General features: G+C 30.3%; 3 protein-coding genes across 3 annotated transcripts; 2 read left to right on the top strand and 1 right to left on the bottom strand.

Annotated features, from left to right (window-relative positions):
• The first annotated feature begins 2904 nt into the window (after positions 1-2904).
• On the top strand, positions 2905-4472 carry LOC9324535 (peroxiredoxin-2B). The gene is made up of 3 exons (XM_021035644.1): positions 2905-3174; positions 3382-3461; positions 4062-4472. The coding sequence occupies exons 1-3, from the start codon at positions 3020-3022 to the stop codon at positions 4313-4315; spliced, it is 489 nt and encodes a 162-aa protein (XP_020891303.1). The 5' UTR covers positions 2905-3019; the 3' UTR covers positions 4316-4472.
• Positions 4473-6255: 1783 nt separating this feature from the next.
• LOC9323062 (peroxiredoxin-2C) lies at positions 6256-7198 on the top strand. Its single transcript, XM_021035645.1, has 3 exons — positions 6256-6483; positions 6581-6660; positions 6769-7198. Exons 1-3 carry the CDS (start codon positions 6329-6331, stop codon positions 7020-7022), a joined length of 489 nt encoding a protein of 162 aa, XP_020891304.1. The 5' UTR covers positions 6256-6328; the 3' UTR covers positions 7023-7198.
• A 234-nt stretch (positions 7199-7432) lies between these two features.
• On the bottom strand, positions 7433-12589 carry LOC9324534 (glutamate decarboxylase 2). The gene is made up of 6 exons (XM_002886950.2): positions 12406-12589; positions 12114-12318; positions 9636-9836; positions 8549-9017; positions 8411-8463; positions 7433-8087 (listed from the first exon to the last, which is right to left on the bottom strand). Exons 1-6 carry the CDS (start codon positions 12486-12488, stop codon positions 7614-7616), a joined length of 1485 nt encoding a protein of 494 aa, XP_002886996.1. The 5' UTR covers positions 12489-12589; the 3' UTR covers positions 7433-7613.
• Positions 12590-17942: the final 5353 nt, after the last annotated feature.

Genomic DNA, 17942 nt, shown 5'->3' with positions numbered 1-17942 from the left:
GCCAACCCATATTATATACTTTCATGTTTCTGAAAAACCAAGCTCTAAGAGCAACAACAATAGTTGAGTTCTTAAAAGGATATTTAAACATATTTTAATTATAAATTTTGACAATATTAAAGTTAAGAGTTTTTGATGAATCGTTAAAATTTTCTTTGTCTAATGGTAGAGTCTTTAAGTAGATTTCTTAAAAAAAAAAAAATTTAAATGAAAAATTATAAACATTTTTATTTGATAAAACTTAATAATTATTACAATTTTCTAAGAATTTTAAACATACAAGAGTAACAATATATGGTTTTGATTGGTAAAGTTATATTTATGTGATATATACATGTATTGTTTCTATGTAATTATTTAGGAAGATGGTAAAAATAAGGTGGTACGGATTTATATTTTATCATATCATCATGTTTTATCCTCAAATCACAAAATTAAATTTATGTTTCACAAATCATAAAACTAAGATATATAAACAAAATAGAAACGGAAAAAAAAAAAAAAACGAAGACTTGTTGAATTTTTTTTTTTTGTAAAGATTGAAAGATACAAAATGACAAATTTGCATTAGCATGTGTACGTGTAACGAAAAAGTGTATTTTTTGGTGAAAAAGGTGAGCCTTTTTGTTTTTATCTGTTTACCAACGAATGACAACGTGCCACATATGCGCCTGTTAAAATCAGAAAAAACTCTAAACTAAGAAACGGATATTAATATTTCTCACATTTTTGATTTATTTTTGGCCCATTTTCCTAAGGATTCACTCCTAAAACAAAGGGTTTCGATATAAGGTGATGTTATTTAATGATTGATTTTAATAGAATTAAAATCTAACACTAATCCAGTATTATTTAACTAATGATTTTAAATCTAACTTTAAAATCTTGTGTTATTGGATCTTATATTTGTAAATCATGTTTAAGAGATTTTAAAGTTTGATGTTATTCAACTAAGATTTAAAATACTTTATTAAAATCCAGTGTTATTCAAAACTAAAAGACTTGTAAAATCTTTGTGGATGATTGGTTCGTCTGTAGCTGTAGATTTAGTACTAATTTTTTTGCTGTAGGTGTAATGACTGTAGCCGTAGGTTTTAGGCCTATGTATTTTTAAACAAAAAATATGATTAATAAATAGTAGTTACATGTTATATAATTTCTCAAATATCAATTTAATAAGTTATGATAAACATATATATGATGTATATTAAAAACCAATGTGAGTTATATATATATATATGTTTGACCCAAAAAGGAGTTATATATATATATATATATATATATATATATATATGTCAAAAAAATAGATTTTTACCTACTACTTATATCCATAAAAATAAATTTTCATAATATATATATCGATGAAACAATAATTACTTTTTAAAAGAAAATTAGAAAATAAATTGGAAAGAAGAAAAAAAGGTACAACTCTTCTAAAGACCATAAAATTGTGCTGTAGAAAAATTTGTACTTACAGCCAAAATAATTAAAAAATATTGTTTGGGCTGTGAGAAAAAATAGGAAAATTACAACATGATTGTTTCAATTTCGGGGTTGTAGCTTTTTTAGTGGCTTTAAACATCTCTTACAGCCCAACCAATCATGCCCTTTGTATATTAAATCATTTGAAATAAAACCTCTTTAGAGTTTCATGAGTAAATTATTATAATCAAAATCCAAGATATATTGCAGAGATTTTGAAATCCACACAAACAGATTCTTAAAAACAATATCAGAAAGTAAATCTAAACCTTAAAGAAATGATTTTAACTCCGTGATTGAATAACCCTTGTTATTGTTTAGATTTGGGATAAGAGTTTCACTTTGCGTTTATCTTTCGGGTTAGGCATTATCTTCTTTTTTTTTTTATATTGATTAAGGGGTTAGACACTAGTTACCAAGTTGGCTTATTTAAATTTTGAATTTAAATCGTGTTTTCTACTAGATTGAACAAAAAAAACACTGAAAAATCTAAACACCAAGTGGTTGTGGATCGATTTTCACAATAACTCTGGGCTATCTATTCGTTGACTCGAATAGTAATTAAATTGCCCTAAATATAACTTCGTTTTTTTTGTTCAAAAAATATAACTTCATTTGTGTGACGTCTCAAGTCTCGAGCCAAACTCGTGATGTGACCCGTTCTGTACCATAGGTTCTGCCCAAACGCACATTGATGCCTCCGAACGTTTGTGACTGGGATTATGTAGAACAAATCTCAGAATTTATTGTAAAATAAAAGATTTTGTTTTCTCTAACCAAAGAATTAAACAAGATCATATTTTGTGGGAAAGCATGCGTCCATCGTAACTTTACTGCTTAATATCTCAATGTTAAGGGCTACATATCTAGGAGATTTAAAAATTAAAAATATACTTATCTATACTAATATTTTTGAAGTACATTTTGAATCAGGTAGATTAAAAATTTATCCGAGTTTTTGGTATCCGACCTGATACAAAATTTACTTCAAAGTCTTACATCGGATATTCCATATTTTTTTGGATCGAATCAAAACATATCCGAAATTGTGAATCAGATATTTCATGTTTAAAAATATAGATATTTAGAAGATTTATTTCAGATTTAAAATTACGATTCTCATATCTTCTATGTTTGAACTTTTTTTAACTATTTTGAATCATCCTATAATACAGAAAGTTCAAAAAATCTCAATTATTTTCAGATTTCAAGCTTAAAAAATAATTATTCTAGAAATTTTCATAAAATTTGAAAAATCCGTTGTAAATCAGCTGTAAAAAATGAATTCTAAAATTTATTAAGGTTTTCTAAAAAAAATTGTTGTATTTTTAGAAAATAAAGTTTATTTTTGGGTATTGTTTTAGATTTTGCATCTAATAAAATCATTATTTTAGAAATAATCATTTTTATCCATTTTATCTCATTCCTGAAAACGCTGATATAATTGTCCGAAAGCCCTAAAAGTCTCTCAGTCTTGCTCTCAAGTCCAAACACTTTCACTTTTCCCCTTTCTTCAAATCCACAGAGATCTCTCCTCATGGCTCCAATCACCGTCGGCGATGTTGTACCAGACGGAACAATCTCCTTCTTCGATGAGAATGATCAACTTCAGACCGCCTCCGTTCACTCTCTCGCCGCCGGTAAAAAAGTCATTCTCTTTGGTGTTCCTGGTGCTTTCACTCCCACTTGCAGGTACAAAGTTTCAACCTTTTTCATCATCTCTCACTTAATTCTCAAATTTGCATTCAAAGTTTTGATCTTTTTTCTTGTTCTCGATTCAAATTAGTTTCTTCAGATTTATCCATCGAATTAGTTGTATAAGATGTGGGTTTTGGTGCTAAGCTGATGAGTCTGTAGATTTGATTTGAGAATTGTGTTTTTGGTTTTTTGTGAGGTTAGCATGAAGCATGTTCCTGGGTTCATTGAGAAAGCAGAGGAGCTTAAATCAAAGGGTGTTGATGACATCATTTGCTTTAGTGGTGAGTATGAATGATAGGTTTTTGATCTCAGCTCTGTTCTAACCTCAGTGATGAGTTTGTGAAACCTCTAGCTCTAGGTTATGATATGTTCTTAGCCCTTGTAAATGAAGGGTCTTTAGAGATTCCGAGGCTGGTTACCGAGTATATGGACTCACGGTAGCCCATTTATTAGATTCATTTGGTAGTTGGTGTCCCTAATTTTAAATTGTGTAGTATACACTATACAGTTAGAATGGTTATTGTATTTGGCTGAGTCTGCTTGTTGTGCAATGTTTTCGCAGACGTTATATATGCTGCTTAGTTTTATAGTATTGTTGCAGTGAACTATACATTTGTATATGGTTTGATGTCAGGTTTGTTCTTCGGTATAATCTGTACTGATTTCTGCCTCTATGTGTTTGTGTCTACTTCTAAAATCTGATCGCTTGCTAGTCAAACATACCAAAGCTCAAGGCTAATGGTAGTTGGTGTCCTTAGTAATAGATTGTAAAAAAAAATGCAGCGTATTGGTTTTTGTATTTGGCGATGTGAAATGTTTGGTAGACTGATTCAAATGGTTTTATACTATTGACGCGTTATCACTTGGTTCGATTGTTGCAGTGAACGATCCGTTTGTGATGAAAGCATGGGGAAAGACATACCCAGAGAACAAACATGTGAAGTTTGTAGCTGATGGGTCTGGAGAATACACACACCTTCTCGGACTTGAGCTTGACCTCAAGGACAAGGGTCTTGGTGTTAGGTCAAGGAGATTTGCTCTGTTGCTTGATAACCTCAAGGTGACTGTAGCCAATGTCGAATCTGGTGGCGAGTTCACGGTTTCCAGCGCCGATGATATCCTCAAGGCTCTCTAAGAAACTTACCACTCGTTTGTTGTATTGTGTATGTAAACCGCTGTATGTGAAGTAGAGGATTCTATTATCTATAGCCTGATTTCAGACAACAAGCAGGCATAATAAAGTGGTGTCATTGTGACTTTGTTGGAATAATAAAGTATTTGGTTTTGGTGTTTTTCTTTGCGTTGATTTATATGAAAGATATGAGTAATTCACGTGAAGATGCATACCAAATCTTTCCATTGTTGTTTTGGACTATGGTAGACACATACCAAAAAGTTAGGTTATCTTAGTTTTTGGTAAGAATAGTTGGTAATGGGATCATTTTTAATACATGGGCTTGTCTTGCCACTTAATCAAACTTTGATAAGTTTGTGTCTCTATGTTTAGTGGAAGTCTCTCACTAAGTCTTTCACCCATAAAAGTAAGATAATAAAGTGAGTTTTTCGTTTGAGAGATTTTGAGAACATTTATAGAAATCTATTTGACACATGTCTAAACATACTTTATTTATAGTTAAAATTTTAAATAAAAAAGAAATTATAAAAAAAGTTATTAAAATGATATATTTGAGAGACTAAGAGAAGTTTTTCCCAGTGCACATGTTTAAGAAATGATATTAATTTTTCAATACATTATACATTTATCATGTTTGTTTCTCATCCATTGAATATCATTGCATTTCTTTTTTCTAATATGGATTTTTGAAAGAGCCAATTAGCTGTATGCTAATTATTTGAGAAATAATTTGCAAGTACATACACAAGTTTTATTATTTGCAAAACAAGAGAGAAAATGGTATAGTAACAAATTCTGGACGAAAATATCTTCCAAAATATAAGGGAGATAATTTCGTAGGAGACAGATGCGACAGGGAATCTGTAGAGGGCCACCACTTATTAAATGCATGTATCGATAATATATTCTGCTATGCAATTACGTATCGTGATATCTTGTTTTTTTATCGCATACATGGATATATATCTTACATCGTAATATTTCAGTAATGTTGTTTACATATGATACATCAATATATATATAGGACATTGTGGTGGATGTGGTGGATTGTATCTTAGTGAAGAAGGTGGTGATGGTGATGTGAGCAGAGAATATGTTAGCGGTGGAGGAGGAGGTGGTGATGGTGGGATGGAAAAGAGAGTATAATGAGACAACATAAGTGGAAGACGGTGACAACGAATGAATTGGGAGATAAATATGTTTATCCATCACTGGTCAATGATAGCATCGCCGGTTTGATGGATTCCCAAATCATTTTTTATATATGCCCATCGATAACATGAACGACATCAAATTTATGACGTCTTTGTACCGAGAATTTTGTAAGGTTTATTGAGTGCATTCTGATCAGAAAATTACGACGAATTTAATGAATTAAAAATATCATAATTTTATATGCAATCAGTTTCACAATTAAGAAGAATCATTTGTTTGAGGTTTTCATAAAGTAAGAAAAAAAAATAAGAAAAGGAAAGAGAAACAAAAAGGAAGGAAGAAGGAACGAAGCATTTAGTTTTAGGGTATTTATGTTTTTTTGTCATGTTTACAAAGAATCACTTATTTACGAACGTGCCACTGATCATTTGACTTAAATACTTCTCAGTCTTACGGTATGTAGTGTAATTACTCTTTTTGAAATTGCTTTAAAAAGTTATAAAAAAAAAAAAAACTCAATTTTAATTGTCATACAATGTTTTCTAAAATATATTTACATGTTCTTGCATATGAGTTTATTAGTGAGGGTTTCCTAAAAAAGATTGTTGTATTTTTGGAAAACAAAGTTTATTTTTGGATATTAGTTCTAATTTTACTTCTACATTTTTTTCTTAAATTATAATTTTAGAAAATCCATTATATTTTTATGGTCAAACTAAATTTAGAAATCTATTAATAATTTACTTCATTCCGTAAAACACTATAAATTGTCCTAAGACCTAAATTCATTTTCCCTCTCAAGTCAAACAAAACTCTTCTATTTTCCCCTGTCTTCATCAAAACCACAGAGATCTCTTCATGGCTCCAATTACTGTCGGCGATGTTGTACCAAACGGAACTATCTCTTTCTTCGATGAAAATGATCAGCTTCAAACTGTCTCCGTTCACTCTATCGCCGCCGGTAAAAAAGTCATTCTCTTTGGTGTTCCTGGTGCTTTCACTCCCACTTGCAGGTAAGAAAAGTTTCAAACTGAAGTGGGTTTTGATTCTAAGGTGATGGATCCTTAGATTTTGATTTGAGAATTCTGTTTTTGGTTTTTGTGAGGATAGTATGAGCCATGTACCTGGATTCATTGGGAAAGCAGAGGAGCTGAAGTCAAAGGGTATTGATGAGATCATTTGCTTTAGTGGTAAGTATGAATTAATATGGTTTTTTTTTTTTTAATCTTTGCTCTGTTTTGGCCTCTTTGAGTTTGTGTATAGTAGACTTAGGCCGTGATTTGCATCTGTTGTTGCAGTGAATGATCCATTTGTGATGAAGGCATGGGGAAAAACATACCCAGAGAACAAGCATGTGAAGTTTGTAGCAGATGGGTCTGGAGAATACACACATCTTCTTGGACTTGAGCTTGACCTTAAGGACAAGGGTCTTGGTATTAGGTCAAGGAGATTCGCTTTGTTGCTCGATAACCTTAAGGTGACTGTAGCTAATGTCGAATCTGGTGGCGAGTTCACGGTTTCCAGCGCAGAGGATATCCTCAAGGCTCTCTAAAAAACTTTATTTTTCACTTGTTGTGTTGTGAATCTAAACTGCTGTATGTGAAGAAGAGAATTCTATAGCTTGATTTCAATCAACAAGCAAGTGTTTGACTTGCTTGGCATAATAAAGTATTTGATTTTTGATATTTTTCTGTGTTTATTTATGAAATATATGAGTAATTCAAGTGATGATGCATACCAAATCTTTTTATTGTTGTTCTGGACTATGGTAGGCACTAGGCCTCGGCATAATAACCGGAACAGAAGCGTACCGAAAAGAGGGTTTTGGTTCGGTTTCAGATACCACTATCCAAATGGATCTTACACTATCTACTAGATATTGGTTCGATATAGCTATATCCATGGTTACCCGAATGGAACCAAAAATATTTGACCCTACCCGTAACCCAATCTATTTTAAGATTTCACAAAACATATTAAGAAATTTCACAAAAGCTATCAATAATCGTTCAATAACAACGGCTTAAAATGAGTTTCAAGCTTATAGAATCCATAGTAACTGGCTCAAATAGATATAACAACATATAAACGCCATAGTCCTCACGAATACCTCTTTATTAACACACAAACACAACACACTTCCTTAGCACACACCATTCATCTTCTTCCTATCCTTCACAAACTTCCTCCATCCAACAATAACTTCCATCAGAGCCTCCCTCTCCATTTTCTTCTCCTTAACATTTGCTGCAATCCCTTCTATTCCCATCTTCTTAGATATCTTGGAAGGCAAGGTATCTAGCTCGTGAAGCACCTTCACAATATCGACTACAAGTCTTTCCGCGAGTGTTCTTGAGAAATCTTCCCTGATGACAACACGTAGAACCGTGATGTGTTGCGCATCCGCAGGCATAGTGTAAGCCGGGACGATCCATCCAAAACGGCGTAGCATCTCAGAGATCTCGAACTCGTTGTGGAAACTATGGTCCTTGAGAGAGAAGGCTACGACTGGCACTCCTTGGTCCTTGGAAACTATGTTGAAACGCTCTGTTTTCTCTATCCCTTCTTTGAGAATCACCATGTTCTCTATGCAATTCTCCATCACATTCTTGTACCCCTATTCAAATCAAAAGAGTCATGAAGAAATGATTTACTTATTATTGCTTCTGTTACATTATAAATATTGTTTTAGATTTTTTACACATTATTACAGACTAATTATATATTAAAAATTGTATGTGCAAGAGATAAAATATAAATTGGTATCCAAACTGAAACCGTATTAAATTGAACAAAATGGTTTTGGCGACCATTTAGTTTCTATATTTCATAAGAAGAAAACATTTGGATAGAAAAATGGCTTGGACACCTAATCAATAAATTTTGTAAACTCTCCATTGAAAATGTAAAACAACATATGTTTGATATGGATAGACTTACCTCGAACCCAAGACGAATGAGTTGATAGTATTGAGCAATAATTTGGCTCGATCCTACGAAACCATGCAAAAATGTTCATGACACTATATAACCATCCATCACAATTCAACTAGATAGATATGAAACATATAAACATACCCTTGGAGAAATTGAGAGTGAAAGTGGGTTGATCAGAACCAAGATAGTTAATATGAAAGATAAGCTCTTCAGGCAAATCCTCTGATGCCCTCCACACGACCCAACCAATACCAGCATAGACAAGTCCATACTTGTGACCACTCACGTTGATGCTCTTAACCAAAGGAAGTCTAAAGTCCCATTCCAATTCAGGATAGATAAATGGAGCTATGAACCCTCCACTTGCTGCATCCACGTGGATCGGTGTGTTCCAACCAGTCTCCTCATTTTTCTTGACCAGCAAGTCATTGAGACGCTTCACGTCTTCGAACTCACCATTGAGTGTGGAACCAAGAATGGCCGCGACACAGATTGTGTTCTCGTCTACCATCTCTGCTGCTTTGTCTGGATCCATCACGTAGTAACCTTCACTTAGCTTTACCTCTTTTAGCTCCACCTCGAAGTACCGAGCGAATTTCTCCCAGCACACCTGAAGTAGGACCCTCTTTGTTAGTTACTATGTTTAATACACACACTTTATTTTCTAGAATGAGGGTGTTTCATTTTGATAAAACCGAACCAATCTTATACGAAGCAAACCCAAACAATTCAATCCAAAAATATAACTTGTAATTGTATTTTACTTTTCCAATAGCCGAAAAGCTAAAATCGATTTCAACCAAAAACCGAAAAGAAAATAAAAATAGAAACAGGAATTTAATTTTATTTGAAAATTATAGTTTGTTTGATTGGAAACCGAATATGAAACAAAACCAAAACCATGACAAATAAACCGAAACTCGATTTGATTTTAAGACCTAAAATCCAAAAAAGAAAAAAAACTGTTTCAAATTCTTATCCTTTTTGGAAATTTGTTTACTAAAACAAAATTTTTAATACAAACGGATTAAACCAAATATATACAATAGAAGTCAATTTATATGAGTGAACAAATAATTTAAAAAAACGAAATCACAGTAATATTTTACAAAAAAAAAATATGTCTTGGAATATTTTTCTAGATATTAAAGTATTATTCTAACTAAACCCTCTCTTTATATATCATGCTTTTCACCATTGTACTATGAAGATGTAAAAATATACTTACTTGAACATTGGCTCCGGTGACAATGTTGGGTTTGTCATAGGGTTTACCCTCAGCCTTGCGTCTGTTCTGCCATTTTCTTTTGAAGGCCAATCCGGCTAACATGATGGCTTCTGAAGAACCAACTGTCCCTACTCCCACTGCAGTCTCAGATTCCTTGAGTGGCGCATTGAACAGTCGAGCTATAATGTTTACACATCGGTTCTGTTTTTCAAAAAAAAATCAAAATCAAGATTGATATAAGTTTTATGACAAAAGAAATTCCATGTACAAATGAAAGAATCATTTTCTCTTATTCTTTCTTGTGTCAATCTTTCACTCTCTACTAACTCAGTTTGTTCTTCATTTTTGGTGAAATACATTAAATTATTGACAACACAAATTCATTAATCCATGACTTATGAACCTAATAAAACATAACTATCGAAAACAAATAACATATGTTGACATTTGTTATCATAAGATCCTAAACGAGTAAAATTAGTGAATCCACCAAATTCAATGATTTATTAAGCAAAATATCTCTAGACTTTCTATCAAACAAAACGGTAATTGATTTTGGTAAATTAAAAGATATTATAGTATTGCTAATGCGCTATATATATTTGTATGAAAAATAAACAATATGACAGCATAATAATGGCGATAAAGTATAAGAGCAACTCCAACCATAGAACACCAAAACACCAAATTTTAACACCAAATTTGGTGTTTTGGTGTTCCATTTTTTTTTCTATCTCCAACCATAAACACCAAATCTCACACCAAAAACAAAACTTTTATTATTATATTATTAAATTTAAAATTCTCTTTATTTTTAATAGTTTGATAAACACCAATTATCTTTAAAACTGATTTATTTTATTTTAATTAATATAAGATTACAATCGATAAACTAAAAATAATAGAAATTAGATATTTATTTAGAAAATTTGTGCAAATAATTGTTTCATATTAATTTAATTAAAATTTTATATTATAAAATATGAGAACATACAAAAATGTTGATGGTATACTTGTCTTTTCTTTGATATACAATAATTTAAATATAAAACTAAATCAAAAATACAAATAAAATAATAATTTTTTTTGGTGTTTTGTGAACAGTGTTACACCAAATATGGTGTAATACTGTTCACCAAAAACCAAAAAAAAAAAATATGATGTCTATTATAGTGTCACGTTGGAGTTGAATTAACACCAAATTTGTGTTTTGGTGTCTCCTTGGAGATGGTCTAAGGTATCAAAGGCACACAGTGATGCGATCACATAACCATTTATGAACAAACAAGTACCAACTCCTTAATGGTGAATTTTTCAAAGTTTCATATGATAGAATCAATGTGACAATTGACGTATCAACCACGAGATTTTAATGGTGGGTGGGCTCCTCCTAGGTTTCATCACAAGTCACAACTGTTTGTATTCTCTGCATAAATTTATTTACTTTTATCTTCTTTTTTTATAACTTATAATTTATTTTTAATGCATGGTTTTCTTTTGTCAAACATAAATTGAAACGTTTACCACGCATTTGCGGTGTCCGTGAAAACCTTCCCTCAATCTATTAGTTCACTTTTCAACTTCAATATATAGATATACAGATAATCAAATGGTACCACCTAGTGGAAAAAAGTTGAGTGGACCAATCAAAACCAATTTTTTTTTTAATGATTAAGAAATTCTGGATCTAGGTTCGTATATTCTCTCAGGCCAAGAACCATAACATTTTTTATAGTTTCTTGAAATTTTTAACCAGTTGAACTATTGACACTTGGTCAAAACCAAAATTTGTTTGTGTTGATATGTGGAGAAAAGAGAAGTTGCCGACAAAACTGTAATTTTTATCCTTCGGCAATTCAATCATTCTGCTTTACCATCTTTTTCTCCCATACTTTTGATCCTCAAAGATTTAGGTGTTTTCTACTTTAATTATTCTACTTGATTGATTCATTTCTGATAAATAAAAACCAGATGAATATACCGATTGGTTTATCGCTAACCGAATGTGATATTTTTCTAAGTTCAAATCAAGTGGGCCACTAGTATGACAATTTAACATTAGTCAATACCAGTTATTTATGATCAAGAGAACAACTTACAAAACCAGTAAGTCCACTAGTCTAAAAGCATGGATATGTCGGCTAATAAAAGCTAGAAACGTATGGGTCATATTTCTCAAAAAAAAAAAAAAACATTAATAGTACTAAAAATAATGATAACTTGTCTTCTTCTATATTGTTTTAGAGAAACAAATGTACGACTAATAATACTAAACAATTAATATGATTATCACACTTCCTCTCTAACTTTTAATCCAAATTATATAGTTTTTCGTTATACATTAGAATGAATCATATATTCTAATGAAACCATTAAGCAATTGTAACCATTCCAAGCCAAATTAGATCTACCACCATTACTTAATTTATATTATGAATATAGTAATTAGGAAGTATAAACATCGAAAGATGGAGGTACCTGAAACTCAGTTGTGACAGGGTACTCATCCATATCAACGTAGTTCTTATTGATAGAGTCCATGATGAGTTTGTCACACTCTGGTTCCATCCATGTAGTCACAAACGAAGCTAGGTTAAGCCTCGGGTTACCATCAAGCATCAGCTCATCTTTTATGATCTGATAGGCAGCGTCTTTTGGCATCGAATTCTCACCAATCTCATACCTTTTTTCAATCAATTCAAAAAATAAAACATCAATATTAAGAAGAAAAGTATTGAAAATGTTTTCCATAATCATTTAGTTTACTTACTTGGGAAGTGTAGTGCGAACATAGCGAGATCCGAACATGGTGCAGACAGATTCATCATTCGTTGCGGTTTTTGTCAAAACCATCTTTGTTTCTTTTGAGTGAGAGAGAATCTGAGGAAGAAGAAGAACACAAGGAGATGAAGAGACGAGGCTATGTTTATATTGACCCTACATATTTGCTGTCTTTTCCTTTATATGGAGTATCATTATTATTTTATTTTTGTGAGTTTTATATTAAGTCGACGATATTGGTATGTAAAATATCACAAGATCTTAAAGATATTTATGCGGATGTGATTTCTTACCTATTGTCTATTGATAAAAAAAATAATATGATACCCCATTAAATAATTACTTTGCCATTCAAATTGTTTTCTTCTTCACAACTATTACTTAATTTATGTTACTATTAGAATAGGTTTTGGTAATATAATTTTATCACCAAATTTTATTATATACCAATAACTATTTATTTTTTATTCAAATTATTTTTGAATAATGATGTTGTATTTTTAAATAAAAAATCATATCACCTAAAAAGGTAGATTAATTGTATAAAATAAAATGATGCATACATATTTATTTTAGAAAATCTTCAATTGAATCATAATTTATTTCTTTGACTAAAATGATAATCCAAATTTTAATTGAAACTATTTTATTGATATGAAGTTTCATCCAAATAAAACTAACTGGAACAAAATGGACAAAATATCTTTATATATAACATGTAATATTCGGATCTGAAAATGGATTAGTGTTTGTTACTACGCACAAACCACTATGTTAAAATTCACCAAAGTTATTTTAAGAAGAAAAAAAAACTTTGATTTACAGTATGAGAAAAATGCTCTAAGTTATATTAAAAATATATATATATTTTATTTTATTTTATAAAATGTTTCAAGTTTTATAATGCTTGTTCGCAACCGTATGTGGGCTTTCATGCCTACTCTTGGCATAAGTTTTTTATTTACACCTCATATGCTGCCAAATGTTTGTAGATGAAAGTGTAATAGGTTAAATCCTATACTATTATTTGGGGAGTACAATTTACAATTACCTTTAATTAACCTTCCCTTTTGTAAGAATTTACTTAAGAATGCCATTAGAAATAAAATTTTATAGAGTAAATTAATTCAACTCATTAAGGATAAACAAGTCAAATACTATTTTATGCAATTAATTAATTTAATTTAATTATAAAAACGAAAATCTATTATTAATTTTTTTTAAAAGAATGACCAATAAAAATGAACATATAAGATTTGATATCTAACTTACCATATTAATTTGTTATTAATCATTATACTTCACCTCTCGTCTTTATATGATTCTATTTCTATAAATAAATAAATTATTATATCATCTATATAATAAAAAAAATATTTCCGCATACTATTTGAGTAATATATTCCTTTTTTTTTTAATATCATCAATACTTAATAGATCAAAAATTTATGAAGTATAAATACTCTATTTGATTTTTTGAAACAAATATTTATAATAGGCGGCGGATTGAATATAATATATTATATGATGAAATGAGTTATGATCCTTATAACTATTTGAATATTTATATTTAATTTCATATCATTTTTTTTAATTCATAATTTTACATACTACAATAAATTTTTTTAAAGATTTTAATTTGAAACATTTTAAAAATTTTTAATTTAATATATTAAAGAATATCATAAATATTTAATAGATTAAAAAGATAAAAAAAATTATAAATACATTAATTTGATTTTCTAAAAAGATATGTTTAAAATATTTATAGTAGGCGGCGGGTTAAATGTAATGTATTATATTGTAGAAAGCTATGATCCTTATAACAGACGGCATTTTAAGATTTTATGATGAGATGAGTTAAATATGGTTTGACACTTCCAAATATTTGAAAATTTGATTCTGCAAGCATTTTTGAAAATAATAAATAATAGATTGTGCCGCAATATTTTCATAGGGATTGTAAAATGAAAATATAGACTCCACACACGGATTGAATTTTGTATTATTATATACCAAATATATGTTCATAACATATTTGATTATGTGAATAATTGGTAAATTCCGTAATTAGCTCAAACAAATCTCTATTTCAACAACCAATGAATCAGAATTTGAAAAAATAATTTCCTAAATTAATTCAAAATAATAGCTAATTTTCTTAAGTAATTCAAAATAATCTACGTTTTAGATACGATTCATTTATGATATTTTATTTCTGATCTAACTAAATTATATGCACTCTCATTTTGTGGTTGTTAACATAAATTAACTCATTGTTCAAACAATATTAATGTTTTTAAAAAATAATCTTATTTTCCGTTTTCATAATTAAAAAAAAAATGCATAATTGAATACTATAGAAAAAGGAAAATATATTCATTCTAATATTATATATAGGGACTGACAAAAAAATTTTATTTTTTTACTTACTATTATAATATATCACAACTTTATTCTAAAACATAAAATTTATAAATTTTATAATAAATAATATTCAACCCGTACTATAGTACGGGTGATGATCTAGTTGTTTTTGATAAGCAAAACTTTTACGACTCCTGTAACTTATATAATCTCATGAGATAGGGTGTGATTAGTAGCATAAATTGCCATTGTTTTTGCTTTCATTATGGACATAACTCATAGATAATTTTAAAGGAAAAATCCTAGTAAGTTAGTTGTGTTCCAATATTCTATGAAAATTGTGGTTTCTTTTCTTCATTGGAAAAACCAAAAGATCGCAAAATTCTCAGAAGCTTAGATCATCTCTAGATGCATACTAAACTTCTTGATCAACTACGCTTAAATGAAATCACCTCCATTGCAATTGCAATTGCTACACCACTGAGAACAAATCCAATAATTCTACGTTATGACCTCTTATGCATTATCTTCATATCTTTTTGTTTTTTTTTGCGAAAATAATGTTAAATTATATTTAACTAAAAAATAGCGTTTTTACAACGATTACATCGTGAGTTTGAAAAGTTTAGAGCAGAAATTTAGACACTTTAGAGGCGTGTATCAAACCAAGTTTGTAATCCCTTGTCGTAGCGTCTATTAAAACGTGTATCAAACCAAGTTTATAATCCCTTTGTATCTTATTTTTTGAATAGAAAGAAAATAGTAATCACTTTACACAGTCTCCAAAATGAATGAAAAATTAAAACGAGATACCAAAGCAGACATGTTTGATAAGAAGGATCCACGGCGGATTAAATTTTCCATAATCAGCTAGTTCATAGCTGACCAAATTGCCCAGATGATCCACGGCGCCAGGGGGCCATCTCCGATACCTAAAAGGGGAAGGCAAACAAGTTTATTGACCAATGTGATGCCCTCCTGAGGAGAGGAAATTCATGATAGATTTAAGCCGCGGGTGAAAGGAGTTGCATTCCAGATTTGGAAAGAAAAGGGGCAAAGGAAGAGCATGTGAGTTGTTGATTCTTTTTCTCCACAATGAGGGCAAACAGCCGAGGTACAGATTTTTCTATGGAGGAGGTTTTCTCCGACAGGTAAGGTATTCTGAGCCATTTTCCATATAAGGATTTTTGTCTTTGGAGAGCACTTGATGGACCAGATTCTCTCCATTTAAACTCACTGGTATGATTGGAATTTGGTGGATCATTCTCCACAGAGTCCTCAAGAATGGCTTCATGATAACATGATTTTGCGGAGTATATACCAGAAGTTGTTGGGAGCCACACTCAAGTATCTTTAGCACCAAGCTTACTTGTTTTAAGTTGCGGATGTCCTCTTCATAACACGAAAGAATACTTCTGATCAATGGGAAATTCTAGTCGCAAGTTTTATATTAAGTCGACGATATTCGCATGAAAAATATCTGCAAGCTAACCAAGTCACCTTGGTCCAGTGGTAAAGAAGAGAAAAGTCTCCGCCACCTGGGTTCGAGTAGCATTGGCCACTGGAGTTCGAATTCTAAAATGGTTTCCCCGGATCTAAGGATTAGTCTTTGGGCCTAGAAAACCTTTTAAAATCACTTGAGTTATATAAAAGAAAATATGTACAAGCTAGTAAAGATATTTAGAAGGATGTGATTTTTTACCAATTAAAAAAAAATTGATACCCATGAGATAATTACTTTATTAAAATTGTTTTTTTGTTTCTGTTTTTCATTACTATTACCTAATTTATGTTACTATTAAAGTAGGTTTGGTAATGTAATTTATTACCAAATTTTATTACACTACCCATAACTTTTTATTTTTTGTCAAAGTAGTTTTTGAATAATCATTTTTTATTAAATGAAAATCATAACCAAAAAAGGTAAATTAATGGTATAAATAAAATTATGCACAAATATTTAATTTATAAAATCTTCTTTTTAAAACATTTGAATTGAAATGATTTTATTAATATATATGAAATTTGACAGAAATAAAACTAAATGGAAAAGAATTCGACAGTCTCTTTATTTATTGATATATATATATATATATATATATGCAATATTCAGATTTGAAAATTGAATATTGTTTTTGTTACTCAGAGAAATCACTATGTTACAATTCACAAAATTTGTTTTAAGAAAAAAAAAAGTTTGATTTACAGTATAAGAAAAATGCTCTAAGTTATGTTTAAATTATTATTTTATTTTATTTGATGTTTCAAATTTATAACGCTTGTTGGCATCCGACTCTTGGTTTAAGTTTATATTTACACCTCATACTTGTCAAATCTTTGTAGGTGTAACTGTAATAAGTTAGATTTTTTTAACAAGCAAAATTTTCCCGACTCAACCTGTAACTTATATAATCTCATAAGCTAGGTTGTGGTTACTGGTTAGTAGCATTTACCATTGATTTTTCTTTAATTATGGGCATAACTTATAGATAATTAGAAAAAAATCTAATTGTACATGTGTTAGTTGTGTTCCTATATTCTAGGAAAATTGTGGGTTCTTTTCTTGCTTGGAAAAAAAAAAACGCAGAATCCTTAGAAGCTTAAAACTTCTGTACATGCGTTCTAAACTTCTTGATTAACTACGTTTAAATGAAAAACATTTACGTAGATCTTGAAATCACCTCCATTGCAATTGCAATTGCCACACCACTGAGAACAAATCCAATAATTCCACGTTACGACCTCTTATGCATTATCTTCGTATCTTACTTTTTTGGATAGAACAAATATACTAATCACTCTACACATAGTGTCCAAAATTAATGATAAAAAACGAGATACCAAAGCAGACATGTTTGATAAGGAGTTGTGTTGGGTTAACTATTGTAACATATCTTTCATTATCATTTGTGCTTTGTGTCTCGTTTTCTGTTATCATTGTCTGGAACCTATGTGTAAAATGATGTGTATTTATTTTTGACAAAAAGTAGAGTACGAGGAGAAGGCTGAAGAGGTAGCAACGCTGAATGATTGGGAATGTCCTAAGTGAATAGACAATTACAGATTTAAATGATATGAACCAATCCACTCTTTTCTAGTTGATTTTGTATTGCAAACCTACAAAACTTAAGAGATCAAAATAATTGAAAACATTAAACA

This window comes from Arabidopsis lyrata, assembly GCF_000004255.2.
Source record: "Arabidopsis lyrata subsp. lyrata unplaced genomic scaffold ARALYscaffold_2, whole genome shotgun sequence".
Classification (NCBI taxonomy): domain Eukaryota; kingdom Viridiplantae; phylum Streptophyta; class Magnoliopsida; order Brassicales; family Brassicaceae; genus Arabidopsis; species Arabidopsis lyrata.
The sequence above is the reverse complement of the archived record's forward strand: the minus strand, read 5'-3'. Positions and strand labels throughout refer to the sequence as shown.

Bases quoted from the DNA above. Each gene is read 5' to 3' on its own strand.
- LOC9324534 (XM_002886950.2), bottom strand. From the start codon at position 12,488: ATGGTTTTGACAAAAACCGCAACGAATGATGAATCTGTCTGCACCATG. The intron at 9,837-12,113 runs GTACCTCCATCT...TTTGAAAAACAG, and splicing joins CTGTCACAACTGAGTTTCAG to AACCGATGTGTAAACATTAT. The intron at 8,464-8,548 runs GTATGTTTATAT...ATGGTTTCGTAG, and splicing joins CACTCTCAATTTCTCCAAGG to GATCGAGCCAAATTATTGCT.
- LOC9324535 (XM_021035644.1), top strand. From the start codon at position 3,020: ATGGCTCCAATCACCGTCGGCGATGTTGTACCAGACGGAACAATCTCC. The intron at 3,175-3,381 runs GTACAAAGTTTC...TTGTGAGGTTAG, and splicing joins GCTTTCACTCCCACTTGCAG to CATGAAGCATGTTCCTGGGT. The intron at 3,462-4,061 runs GTGAGTATGAAT...CGATTGTTGCAG, and splicing joins TGACATCATTTGCTTTAGTG to TGAACGATCCGTTTGTGATG.
- LOC9323062 (XM_021035645.1), top strand. From the start codon at position 6,329: ATGGCTCCAATTACTGTCGGCGATGTTGTACCAAACGGAACTATCTCT. The intron at 6,484-6,580 runs GTAAGAAAAGTT...TTGTGAGGATAG, and splicing joins GCTTTCACTCCCACTTGCAG to TATGAGCCATGTACCTGGAT. The intron at 6,661-6,768 runs GTAAGTATGAAT...CTGTTGTTGCAG, and splicing joins TGAGATCATTTGCTTTAGTG to TGAATGATCCATTTGTGATG.